Consider the following 13,807-nt stretch of genomic DNA (forward strand, 5'->3'; position numbering starts at 1 on the left):
AGTGATTGGGACAATTTTACAACTTTCAGTAAAAGCTCAGTCATCTGGAACAGCAACCACTCAGAATCTTTATCCGATGAGCTATGACATTATTTTACTGGTAGGAACCTCCTGGTTACACCAGCCCACAGGGGATTATTGTGTCCGTCCGTCGTGCAGGGAGGGGCTGGGTGGGGAGGGAGGGGCTCGGTGGGGATGGGAGGGTGGGGAAGGGCTGGGAGGGTGGGGAAGGGCTGGGTGGGGAGGGTGGGGCTGGGTGGGGAGGGGAGGGGCTGGTCACCCCGTGGTGCCCTTATAAAACTCAACGTTTAACCTACTCACGCCGGCTTGTGCCCGCCCTCACCGTCGGCCATATTTGCGGAATACACCACGCCGCCGTTGACCCTGGACATTGACCGAGCAAACCCAACGTTCCTACCAGCTCTCTCCGCAGAAATGTGTTTCACGGATGTCCAGTAGGGGCGGGTCAGTGAGTATACAAAGCGTTATTTATACTCGTTTGCAATAACGCAGTCATTGATGCTTGGGAGTTCAGACGTTGGTGGATTGCTACCAAATGAATCAGTTGCTCTTGTGCACCGGGACAGGGACAGAGTTCTCACGCAATATCCACGGTTCCTTTAATCCGTGACACACCGCGATAATAACAATTACAATTCGTAAATAAAAAAAATCTTAAATTTACTTCTCAAATTGGCAATAAAATTGCAATTTTAGGAGTCTTGCCTTTTTTGGCTGTAGGGGACAATATAAATATATGCACAGGACGTGGCTGCATTTATGTTTAAAACTAGATATACGTTATAATGATGGTCTTGGAAAGAGTCCAATTTGTTCAGATGATCATACCATAAAATGCATTCCTTTAATGTGGCTTTAAAAAAACTTAATTTTTGTGAAATATAAAAATTATGACAGGCATATATGATTAAAAGGCAGAAGTATTACAAAAATACGGCACGGAGCCTTTATCATAGCTCACAAATGGACATGAAAAGGATGTCATACAACTTGCACATGTTGGTATAGCTCACAATTTCTCAGAATGTTTCAACCGGACACAACGCAAACCTTTGAACGTAGAGTGTTTATTTGAGAATTCTTAGTTATGCAGTATTTAGAATTACGATCGGACCGCAAATCAAAGCAAATGTCTTAGAATCAAAAACACAATTTTACCAAAAACAATGTTATCTAAATCAAATAACAAGGCACACAATTAAAAACCTCTTAACACATTTTATTGTTTAATTCTTGAGAATTTATATAAACCAAACGTTCATTGTCATCGTAAACAACGAGACCCAAATCACCAGCTGCTTATTTAAATTCCAAAGGGTGTTAACAAAACTTTCCAATGTAGTTTTAAGTAAAATCTCTCATTTGAAAATATTGATCGTCATTTATAGATCCCACACCCCCCTGAAATGCCAGATACATCTCGCAGGAAAGTCACGACCTTAACACAATTTGGAGAAACAATCCGGCCACCAACTCAGCCCCAACAAATGTATTTACATTACTTAGTGCAAGTTGGCATGAGATGTTATTTCTTTCGGCTATGCAGAATTCATGTATCAATTAAAGCGTGACTGTGAAAGCCTGCCACTTAAAAAGACTTCTCAAAGCTTCATGCCGATTGGTTGACACCAACCGAATACGAACCAATTTCAAATTCAATCCACAGGATCAAAAAAACGTTACGTGCGAGATGAAATTCCCATTGCGATCGTCATTTCATCTGGCGACTTTGAGCTTCGTGGAGTTACTTCTACAGCTGTGCTCTCACCAACAGTACCGTACGCATGTCACTAGTTACTGCAACCTCCGACATTTATCCCCTTCGCAAATCGAAATGGTAAACAGTGCAGACACACTTCCAGTTGCGGTCAGTGTCGCCAGTTTTGACACTGACGGAATTAGAGCGGAGGCACTTTTGCCTGATGCGACAGGTGGCATGAATATAACAGCAGAGTGAGGGCAGACCACAAGAACTGCATTTTATTCATCACCAAGCATCTTGCTACAATCTCACCAACTGTGTGCACATTGAAAATAAAACAAACCTACAAACGATAGATAATTGCAAAAAACACAACATCAAATAAGGTAAAAACGAAAACGTACACAACTTACAACATTAACACAACTTAGGCTTTCAATCATTAACACAATCTACAGGACATGCTACAGGCCATAATACAGCAGAACAAGTCTCAAAGATAAATGCTGTACGGGATTTGGAATTCGCATCTTCTTTATCCATAGATTACGCATCTGTCTCTGCAGATAAAAAAGCAGCAGTGGATTATGACGACTCAAACCCACAAGAGGTGGTGCTCTGCACAATTTAATGCCGTACTTGCGTGCTTAGAGCAAGATTGCATTAACTAGTACAGGTTCGGGTTAAAGTAATATACACCCCATGTATGGCGTTCTGTAACAACTGGTACGGTAGTAGTATTAGTAGGGAGACCTATGATTGTTTTTTGGGATAATTTCAAAGTGGCACTGCAGCAGACAGCAAATGTGCATTGAAATAAGGGGACTTAAGCTACCTATTAAGAAAGCTATTACAACATTAAACGCAATTTTAAAATTAATCAATGGTGCTCCTTAAAGTGTTACAGATGACGTTTTAAACGTATCTTAAACTTAAGACTTTAAAGTTAATCTCTATACTGTACTTCTTAAAATGACAAATGATTTGCAGCAGTTTCAATAATTCTACGCAACGCAAACTCAATTTACAATGCGCACCAGAAAGAAACCAACTATACATGCGGGTATAAAAAGCTTGTTATCAGAAAAAGTTGTAAATAAAAAGACGAACAAAAATGTACAGGTACATCTTAAACGTATCACATTCTGTAATAAAATGCCCAATTGTAGGATAATACGTCTTGCAATTTTACAGACATTTTTTTACCAAATGCAATCGTAAAGGCCACACGTTTTACATTTTAAACCTTCATGTACGCGTGTGCAACACTGTACTATGTATGATTAAAAGCAGCGTGGTTGGTGAATACCGAATTTCCTATAGCTCATGTTCAAGTCCTTAATGCCAAATTGAGATTGATCAAATGTCAGGCGTCGCCCTTTAAAACTCTACAAATCATATATGGGTGCAATCTTTTACTTTTCTACACCAATACTATGCGGTTTTAATTACTGCAGTGTTAACCGATGGTGTTTGGGCTAAAAGCTGCTGTTCCTGGTACGAAAATAAAACATTGAGTTACAAAAATAAAATGTTTTTAATTTAACCACACACAAAAAGGATGTTATTAGTCAGCACTGCATAACGGTACATTGGTGCAACCTATATGAAAAAAAATCATCTCATATAGATGTACAATGCATGTAGCTCGCTGTAGAGCACACATTGTAACAGCAGCACAATGCTGCACAACACTCAGCTTACTTAACTTGTGTTCGCTTACATCACCAAACACCCGTAATCACATCTGTGATACATTTCGTATTTTCCACTCTTGCGATTAATGGTTGTAGTGCCACGGAAATGGTAAACATAACGGAACTTTAAACTCGTTATTTTCATGTCCTCCTAGGGAAAACAGCTTTAAGTTATCCTAACCCAGTGTCTTGACTGGGATATTGAGATTTGCAATATCCCAGTTCCACCTTTATGCAGAACATATTGATCTTTTCAACTCAATCTACATTTTTTTCCTCTAACACACAAAAACCCCCCAAAATTATGGTTGTTTGTTATTTTATTACAGGGCTAAAGCAGTCTCCAAGACTGTGCTCTCTGCCACTTATCAAGACAGCTCCAAGCTAAGGCTGAGAATGTCCCCCAGTGGAGTCGAAGACACCAGGGACACATCCAGCGACAGTTTTTGTTTATGACACGAGTCTCAATTCTCACTGACCAACAGTATACAGATAAAGGTTTAAAAAAAACATTTTCATCCAGATATACACATCTCATTATGATATCCGCATAATATCCACCAGGTGCCCGATGTTATAATTTTCCCCAAAAGTTGGAATTAATGCAAAGTGCTTCCTGGCTATTTCATGATGAAATTATAAAGGATACAGTACGATTTTTTGTTTTCATATATATTGCATCTATTTAAAAAAAAATCAGATATATCATTCAACACAAGTGTCATGAAATGCACCACGTGTGTAAATCATGCCTAGCCATACGCTACACCACCAAAGGGAGTCGTCGTCGCGACGACGTGCAAGGATGATTGGACTCAAGCCCATCAGGACTCAGAAGAGTTCTTCACTCGAGCAAAGTCACACGAACTAGTTAAGGCAAAAGTAGAAACTGTACAAGGTATGCGAGTTTCAGTAGAAAAAAAAAACCTTGGCATCTACTAATAAACTTTAAAATGTAATGTTGGACAATGTTATTAAACTGCATCTTTTATACGAGCACTTAAAATATACATTTTAGACGGAACATGATGTTTGATTCACAACGCTAAACTGTGCACCGCTAACGTGCGAGAGTTTGAATGTGGATGGTGTACTGTGAGCTCTGTGTGGATATGCGTTATCAAATTTCCAATCCGGTGGAAGGCAGCAATATCACCTACTAAATTTCACCTTACATATACAACCACGTGCCTCAAAGCCTCGAAGCCAACAAAACATGAGCAATTTGGCAACAGCATAGCTTGGTAGCTCATCTGTTAATGTAAAACACAAACCTACATGGATGGTCTATAGCTATAGAAAATGACAAAGACATTTGTAAAAAATAATATATAAAATCAATGGAATAGTCAATAACCTATTGGTAAGACACCGAGTTTGAACATTTATAAAATCCCAAAACCTAAAAAATCCATTAGTTTCCAATGCAATAAAAAAAATATTCTCTGTGAGGTTTGCTCTATTAGCTTCCAAACCGATCAGCGGTAAGCACATGGAACAGAACAGCACGAGGGGAGCTTAACAGGGGAAGTTGTACTATACATGACTGTCAGTGTTGTGCCAAAAGTGACAAGGATATGCATGGCTGATGTGACCGGCTGGATTGGATATCCTCTAGAAAGCATGTCCTGGCCGTTGAAGGCTTGTACGGACTTCAGTGAGTAAAACACCAACTTCAAGCTCCATTTGCAGTGAGGTCATCAGCAGGCCTTCATTAGACCTGCGATCAAAAGTGGAAATAGTCAGCAATTATACGACTACATTGGGCATGCGACTATTCAGGGATTGATGCTCTTAGTTATAATGCATGCATTGAAACCTGCATTCCAGAATCGATATTTTCAGGCTAAGGAGCAAACAAAACTGTACATTGACTATTAAATGAAAAACAATCTAAATAAAATGGTAAATATTAGACTATTAATAATTGGCTCTTAATCAAAATGCGATCCACAATCGTGATAACACAACGGCTGGGGCCTGGGGCAGGGGAATGTGGTGAATCCTTGCATGCTTCTCCTGATAGCTTAACACAATAATTCTAATCATAGGTGAAATCGGTGGAAAAATTGTGTTATTTTACCAAGTGGGAGGCCACTGAGATTAACTCAAATTATACGACCAGATGAACCCACGTAATTAAGTCTATTGGAAAGGAGGGTTAGCGTGAAACAAAAAGACAGGTGGAGAATAATGATTAAGAGAGAAAATAGGTGATCAGGAGTAAAACTTGTGAAAATTAGGTGTTGATTTCATATTCTTTGGGTCTTTCGGTATTACATTTGTACATTTCAAGTAAGGAAAAATGTAAAATGCGTGCTTTGGCTTGTGACACACCAATGCCTGCTATTGCAAATTATGTGACTGGGTCTTTCTATGTCCACTGTTTAGTAGACAGAATTGTGCAAAAGTAATGGGGAATGTGAATATGGAATTGTAAATATTAACTCAAAACAATTATAGTGTGTTATTCGAAAGCCAGGAAAAAAAGAAACAGATTTATTATGGTGATACCCATACACACCAGCATGATAACCAGCATGATAACGGACAAATGCACACAAGTCATCAAGAGAAACATTGTTTTATTCGACACAAGTACAGCAAGTCCTCACTTAACGTGTTTTCATACAACACGGTTTTGCTATAACACGGTTCTTCTACAAGAGAACACCTTTCGCACAATGCCGTGCGCACTCGTGTTATAATAATGCGGTTTCTGAGCGGTCGAAGACAAAGTACTTTCTTGAGCTGCGCGGCTGAATGGTGATGGGATTTCTGGGAATACGCGCGGAATGATACAGTACGCGGCAGCGTACCCTTTTCAACTCCGCTTAAAGCGGCACTTTTCATAAACGCAACTATTGTGAAAAACGAAGAATTACCGTACAACTATTTACCAGCTTTGAGAATGCAGGGTACCCAAGCGACGTGTACCAGCCTCATGGATAAGTGCATACTGACCCGTATCTAGAACATGATGGCCTTGTTGGACGTCCTCTCTTTGACATAGGTAGTGAATCTCTTGAGAAATTTGGGGTATTCCCGTTTGGCCACGGCCCTCAGGGCAGCAGCAGGGGCCCAGCCTCCAGGGTTCACTGCGGGTCACACACACAAGCAACGCAAGCAGCCAGACAGAAACAAAATAGTTTATGTACAAATATTTCTTGGCATAAAATGTTTCAACGTTATTGCTCCAGTTTTTTTTTATTATATTGCCGTTTAATCACCAGAATTATGCATTTTTAATTATTACAAAATATGCCTTCTTTCTGAACTTGATGAGTTGCACCTTGCACTCGCATTGTGGGTGAGGTAACTACAAGTTTAAAATAATTGACAAAAAAAGGCAAGAGATATGATGTTCGTTAAAAAAACAATCCTGTTCAAACCACAGATCCTAGCGTAAAGAATGTGAGCGTGGGGTTGCTCTGGCGATGTCACTCTCGTGTCACGTTTGAGACGCTGGATCTCAAAAGAGCACAGGCCCTAATGGACCATGGCACGTGTGCACTCCGGGCAAATTCAGTGCAGTCATTGCTGGCAACTGTCACCGGCATAATTTCTACAACTGTTTTCCATTGTAAATAAAAGAAACGTGGCTAGATTTTGATAAATATTATTTGTCGATCCCCTGAGTGGGCAAGTGAGATGGCGACTTCGAATCAGAATCACAGAGGTTGTACGATAACTTAAGGGCACAAGCCTGCAGAACAATCATTGTTCACTTTCAAATAACAGTGTTGTTAATACTTGGGCAGAACTCTGTCACCATATGCCACTGCCTTATAAAGTTGCCATAGCAACTCGCAGTAAATGCGTTGCCAGTGACCACTGCTGGCAATGGTTGCTAACAACTACCCTCGTGTATCATGGCCTTAAAGGACTAGTGCAGTTCAGCAAATCATTAGTGAGGCAAAAAAGTTGGGTAAGCCCTTGCACTTTGTTAAATCACTGTAATCATTCTGTTCACGATAACATAAATAACAAGAATATTAATTATTTTACGTCAGGTTTCTTGACATTCCCAGGTATGTACTGTGGTTTTGGGTGACCGTTGAGAGAAACGGCATGCATAATGAATAACAATCTGAGGACATAGCTTCATCCACATTTTAATATGCACAACCCATCCAAAATAAGAACAGTTGGAGTGTATCATTAGGAACAAATGTCAAGCCATTTTTTTACGTCTGGAGAAAATACATTTTAATCACCTCACCTGCAACAAATTCTGCTCTAGGGAAAAAATATTTCTAAAACTTCGAAATATGTGGAATATGAGCCAAGGATAAGAAAGTAGACTGATAAGAGAGGCACTGCTACCCTTGGATTATCTAGAACGAAGTGGCTGGCAACTGTTACTTGAAATGCGATGTTCGCCGATCAGTCTGCTTGGTGTCGCTCATGCCATGGCATAGAGCAACCCCCCCCCCCCCCAAATTACTGTGACTTGGTATGAACAATTAATGCGATCTTAACTTATCTCCTTCAACAGCAATGAATGCTGCTATGGATGCTCCAGTATTGTGAATTATCACTGTCCGTTTGTGTCCATGATCTCATGAGAGCAGCCATGTCATGATAATGATAAACATGTTACCGTATAGGGAAACACAGAAAGTGCATCCAACCTTGTGAATTTGCAACTGGAAGAGATTTAAATAAATGTGAGCTCATCCCTTACACAGGCACACACGTGGATTTGAGAGCCCTCTGATAAAATCTGGGGTCAGGTAGAATTGTAATGGTATAATTTGTAATAAATTACACAATGTGGTCTTCATATTCTTGGTTCTTTCGGTAAAGTCACGTAGAAGGGAAACAATAAAATAATAAAAATATAAAACAATAAAATTCTCACGACGTTTCGACTGCAACACATATTTTATATTTGTATTATTTTATTGTTTCCCTTCTACGTGACTTTACCGAAAGAGCCAAGAATATGAATCCCTGCAGTCATGAAAGCTTCAAATCAAAATTTAATGTGGTCTTCATTAAAATTTCAGGTAACAATGCTGCTATAAATGTGATTAGAATTTAAAACAGTCACATTTACAACGCGCACAACATTTTGCGGACACAAACGACTGCTGTGACTGCGGTGCGGAGCCAAACTCGGCGTCACTTGAAAGCCAGGCGAAAGAGGTGTGGGGTGGGGGGGGTCCTTTCAGTGTCTCGTGCAAGTCGGGGTGAGTGAGAGAGGCTGCGAGTGTGAAGCAGGAAGATGTCACGATCCCAGGTGTCACCTCTGCCGCTCACGCTCAGTGCTGGATTAACGCGTTAAGAGACCCAGGGTGCAAGGGACACTTTTGACCTTTTGGAATGAGGAGTGGTTACTAACAATTGGGCATTTAACGATTCAAGGAATTATTCATTAAAATAGACTCTTACAAGCACTGAATGGCACATGTGAATTACATTAAAACGATAAGCTCTTGTAACTTTTAGGCGAATAGGGTGAACAAAACTGTACAAATGAGACCGATGAAAAAAACCCGATACAAAAATGAGATGGGAAAAAAAAGACTGAAAAAAAAAGACGTTTGAATCAAATCACACCCTCGAATCATGACAATTATTTGAATCATTGCTAAGGGTGGATGATTTGAAACCTAATAATGATGCTCATCAAGGGGGCGCTGAGGGGAAGCACCGTCACCTGAGTGTTATATACGTATGTCTGTTTAACTTATATTGCAAGGTACGTAGGCAACCGTGCTAATTGGAGGGTGTGGGGAGGGAGAACAAACGAAACAGAAAAAGTAGTTTGAAAGAAATGAGTTTTCAATCTAGATTTCAAAAAGGTCCTGGCGACTACGGCCACCCATGCATTAACAGAGATCCACCACGAAGGGTCCCCCAACAGCTGATACAACGGCACCCTCGTTACTATTTTATGTACAATTTTTTCTTACCAGATAAGGCCTACTGCGCTATATAGCTCTTTTTCAGAAGCGATCTGGCCACAAATACTAGCTCAACGAAGTGGCTTATCACGTGGAAATGTATAGTAGGCAAATACTCTAAACACGTTGATTCTAAATGTGGAGGGAAAAACCGGAGGACCCGGGTAAAATATCCACGCGACCACGCGGAGGAAAAAACTCAAAATTTACAGGCGTCAGGGTCGGGATCGAACCCACGACCTCCTGTATACCAGGTGAGGTAGTTAACATCTCCTAGCCACTGCGGCGCTCCATTCAGCCTTGCCCACACACCACAGCTCAGACAAGGCAAGTCTTATTTAGTTGTGTTAAACACAGAAGGGGAATGACAAACAGGGTACATAATACGGAATTACAGCCGATTAAAGCAACGCTTTCTTTCCAGAAAACCTCCGCAACCTCGCGAAGGCTGCAGCAACTGTTGGCTGGACACCATGTAAAAAACGCCTAATTCAACGCTATGTTGGAAATGACTTAAAATGAATCGTTTGCAAATAATAATTTGTCCCATGTTGCTAATATATACCATGCATTAACTGTGCTTTGTCTGCTATTGAGGACAGCCAGTCAGGAGGAACAGGGCGAGGCAGCTGAGCAAGGCCTAACGATGCATCTGTAGGCTCTTGTGCCTGCCATCAATGAGCTCCCAGTGCCAACCTAATGAGGCGCGCAGAGCGCTCGGACGTGACTGAGGTCCGCAGCAGCACTGTCTTTCTTCATTGTCCGTGGACGCACCACAATGGACACAGGGAAAGCCTAAAATACAGTTCAACTTCTTGACGTATTTGTTTGTGTAGCTGTAATTATGAGTCGATTAGTGGATTAATATCGAGCTGGTGAAAGTCACACCAGAACAGACATTTATTATTTGCATTGCGTTGGAAGTAATGGATTCACATTGCCCTCGCAGTCAATAGCCTTGGTTACGTTGACCCTGATAAAATAAATACATTAATAAATCAGGCAGAATTTTATTGTGGCCCTTGATGATCATGTTAAAAACGGTAAATCGACAGTTTAGGGCGCCATGGTGACGAGATGTTAACTACCCCGCCTGGTATACAGGAGATCGTCACTTCAATCCCGACCCTGACACCTGTATATTTAGAGTTTGCATGTTCTCCCCGTGGTCACGTGGATATTTCTCTGGGTCCTCCGGTTTTTCCCTCCACATTTAGAATCAACATGCATTCAGCATTTGGCTATAAAATCCCACACCACAAGCCACTTTTTGTTTAGCGATCATTTGTTGTCAGGCCGCTTCTGAAAAAAAGCTATATGGCTCGGTGGACCTTACCTGGTAATACAGAAATATAGTTTAGTTTATAGATTGCAGACTCATCAGTTGCGGAGTGCACTGTCAGCTCATTTTTGGGCTGCCCTGTCAGGTGACGCGAGTGGAAGGCCCTACCGTTGGCCACGTAGGTGATCTTGCAGAGGATGTTGTCTCGCATGATGTCCTGCCCATTCTCTGGTGGACTCACGAACGTCTGGCAGATCATGGCGATGTTGATCTTTACCCGCACGCACTTTCCAGTCACCTGATTGTGGACAGACATGCAGCAGCCCATCTCGAGTATGCGCCGGTGTATATTTTTACGGAGTACATTTTAGATACTTGCTTTAAATCATGGACAGGAAATGGTGCGATGCCAATGAGTATCTCAAACCACAAGAAATAGAGCAAATCTCAATGATAAAGCCTTAAATATATTCAGTTTAATAGCACTGCGATTGAAGAAGTTGCTTAAACTACATACAGCATTAGCGTAACATTTATTACTTTAACACTTCTGGGAACCTTAACTCAATTGATGATTACATACCACATTTATGCCTTTTCCACTGAATGTCATACAAGATCAATGATTTCCTGCAGCGGTCTAGTTAGTGTCTGTAGTCACATGTAACATTTATGAACTGAATATTTACAAGAATAAAATGTATGCTTTAAACATAATACCAAATGAAATCATAACTCAGTAGAAAGTAAAGTGGGCATAGCTGGATACGGCACTTTCACAGGGAGTTGTCCTAAACTGCACGCACGCAGCACACCCATGAGATGTGTAGTGACATCACGAGATGTCACTGTGTAATGCCGGCCGCCCTAGAGAGGCACGGCGTGCGGTGTAACGACATCGCGGACACCACGATGATGTGGGTGAAGTACCGGCCCTAGGAGGGGCTTGGTCAGCGCTGATTGATAGCACTGGATGGCATCATACTTGGCGTGCAATGCCAGCCCTAGAGGATCGGGTGTGAGAGTGCTGGCCATAGCGAAGGGGTTACTGAGGGCCATGCACTCTGCTTGACCTGAGAGGACACGTGACCGGTTAAGTCTACAGGGGGGCCCCAAATGGGGGCTAGGGGTGGTCACGTGGTCCGGGGGGAGATCCTGCTAGAGAGTTCTGGCAGGTGGTCGTGGCCAAGGGCTCGAAACATGATTTCCATCTCATTGATTAATTACTTCGACATCATATTTATATTTTTTCTAAGATGTTAAAGTACCATATTGCCAGTGAATGCTGTAATACAACCATATGACACGTGCAATTGACGTATCGACAAATAATACCTGAACAAACACGGAAAATATTATTGGACTGTGCGAGCATTTAAAGAGCAGCAGAGTGCACTAACTCACGAGTGAATCACTGTGTAGGCGTGCATCAATGCAGTATTAAAATTCATTTTGGCTTTTTACTACCAATGATTTTGTCCGCCTCATGCCAAGCCATGTATTTAAGTGGTGGTCTCTAAAAGAAAACCCCAAAACGTTGTCGTGTCAAGTCACGTCGGGGTACGAGCAGAGGAAAAGAAAACAAAGCCAGGCAGCTTTCCACTGCATGGCTGAGTGGCTCACTTTATGTCCATCAACCAATGCATAAAGTGCCATGGGCATTGGTCGAATCAATGAGCACAACTTGTTAATGTATTCGTGGTAACCAATCTGAGACCGTAAAACCTGCTGCAACCCAAGGTTCAGAGGTCCAGTTTCCTCAGCAGTCTCAGTTTCGGGCTTTAATAACAGAATTATCACACTCAGCGGTTACAGGATTCTAGGTTTGTCCTTTGCTATCACTGCTGGCATACTGCTTTACTTGCGTAGAGTTTCCCTATATTTGAAGACTTGTGCATAATATATTCATACGATTCTGACGAAGCTTTACGTAAACTCTCGTATTTTACTCGTCGGTTAAAAAACTCAGCACATGATTTCAGAAAAATTACAGTTGCTTCGATAAATGTTTTGCCTTCATGCAACAAAAGTCTTTCCCTGGACCCCCGACAAACGTGTAACCCAAAACGTACGGGCACATCTGCGTGATCAACGGAGAGGTTGCAGACGATCCACGTGTCGGGGTAGTTTTCCTTGGCAGCGGAGACGTTTTTCAGACAGGACAGGTACAGGGCATCTCGCTGCGTGGACGGCCATATGCGCTGCAAAGGAAAGGGCGATGCATGGCACATGCAAGGTCAGCACAAATAAACGCACGCACAAGTAATCGAACTTGCACGTAAACCATAGACATGTCACGTGGAGACGGAAGCACGTGCACAGCACATGGGGACATAGCCCCTGCATCAATCAACTGATAAAACTACCAAGGACACGCGTGTATCAGTTCCCGTCCGCCAATTGTCCACTTGCGGATCAATAATCCCTTTAATAAAGGAGATTTTAAAAAGATATATGTAAATTTCGATTTAAAGCTTTTGTGACTGCAGGGATTCATCTTCTTGGTTCTTTCGGTAAAGTCACGTACAGTAGAAGGGAAGTAATAAAATAATAAAAATAAAACACAAAAAAATAATTCTCACGACGTTTCGGCCACAACGCAAGGACGGCTGCTTGCGTTGTGGCCGAAACGTCGTGAGAATTATTTTGTGTTTTATTTTTATTATTTTATTACTTCCCTTCTACGTGACTTTACCGAAAGAACCAAGAAGAAAAATATATATTATACAGGTTTCCCTCACTTTAAGCGGGTTCGGTTTATGCGATTTCACGTTTAACTTATTTCCACCCTAAATTTGATGCGATTTGAACTCACTCATGAGACTACACGGTTGGACACGGGACAACATTGTGTGTGTACTGCGTGCGCTACTCGGCAGACAGCTGTTGTTTTTGTAACGCAAGTACCTCCCATAAAAGAGGGAAACCTGTATATACCTACAGCTATACAAATCAAAATACCCCACACATTGGAGAGCTTAAAATAGAATGCACCGACTCGTTTTCATATGGAGTGTATCCAACAAGTATATTCTGGGAGTCTTCTCTGCCGTCCATCGTATTTGACAAACAAGTTCTCTGCGCAAACCTTTTCATGCCAAAGGGCAAATTGTGTCCGTCCTACTTTTAAGAAACAAATCAGTACATATACTTATAGATACCGGAATTTAGAAACGAGGTACAAATTGCCTGC

At 41.4% G+C, this 13,807-nt stretch overlaps 1 protein-coding gene across 1 annotated transcript in view; it reads right to left on the reverse strand.

The window, feature by feature from the left end:
* Positions 1 to 1,068: 1,068 nt before the first annotated feature.
* LOC133346425 (ceramide transfer protein-like) overlaps positions 1,069 to 13,807 on the reverse strand; it is a 113,860-nt gene continuing 101,121 nt past the window's right edge. Inside the window, 4 exon segments of the mRNA XM_061557985.1 lie at positions 1,069 to 5,140; positions 6,385 to 6,518; positions 10,783 to 10,912; positions 12,687 to 12,815. Of these exon segments, the coding sequence (XP_061413969.1) occupies positions 6,391 to 6,518; positions 10,783 to 10,912; positions 12,687 to 12,815 (387 nt within the window). The 3' untranslated portion in view covers positions 1,069 to 5,140; positions 6,385 to 6,390.

Source organism: Lethenteron reissneri, chromosome 24 (genome assembly GCF_015708825.2).
Source record: "Lethenteron reissneri isolate LAM-NWPU_2019-01 chromosome 24, ASM1570882v1, whole genome shotgun sequence".
Classification (NCBI taxonomy): domain Eukaryota; kingdom Metazoa; phylum Chordata; class Hyperoartia; order Petromyzontiformes; family Petromyzontidae; genus Lethenteron; species Lethenteron reissneri.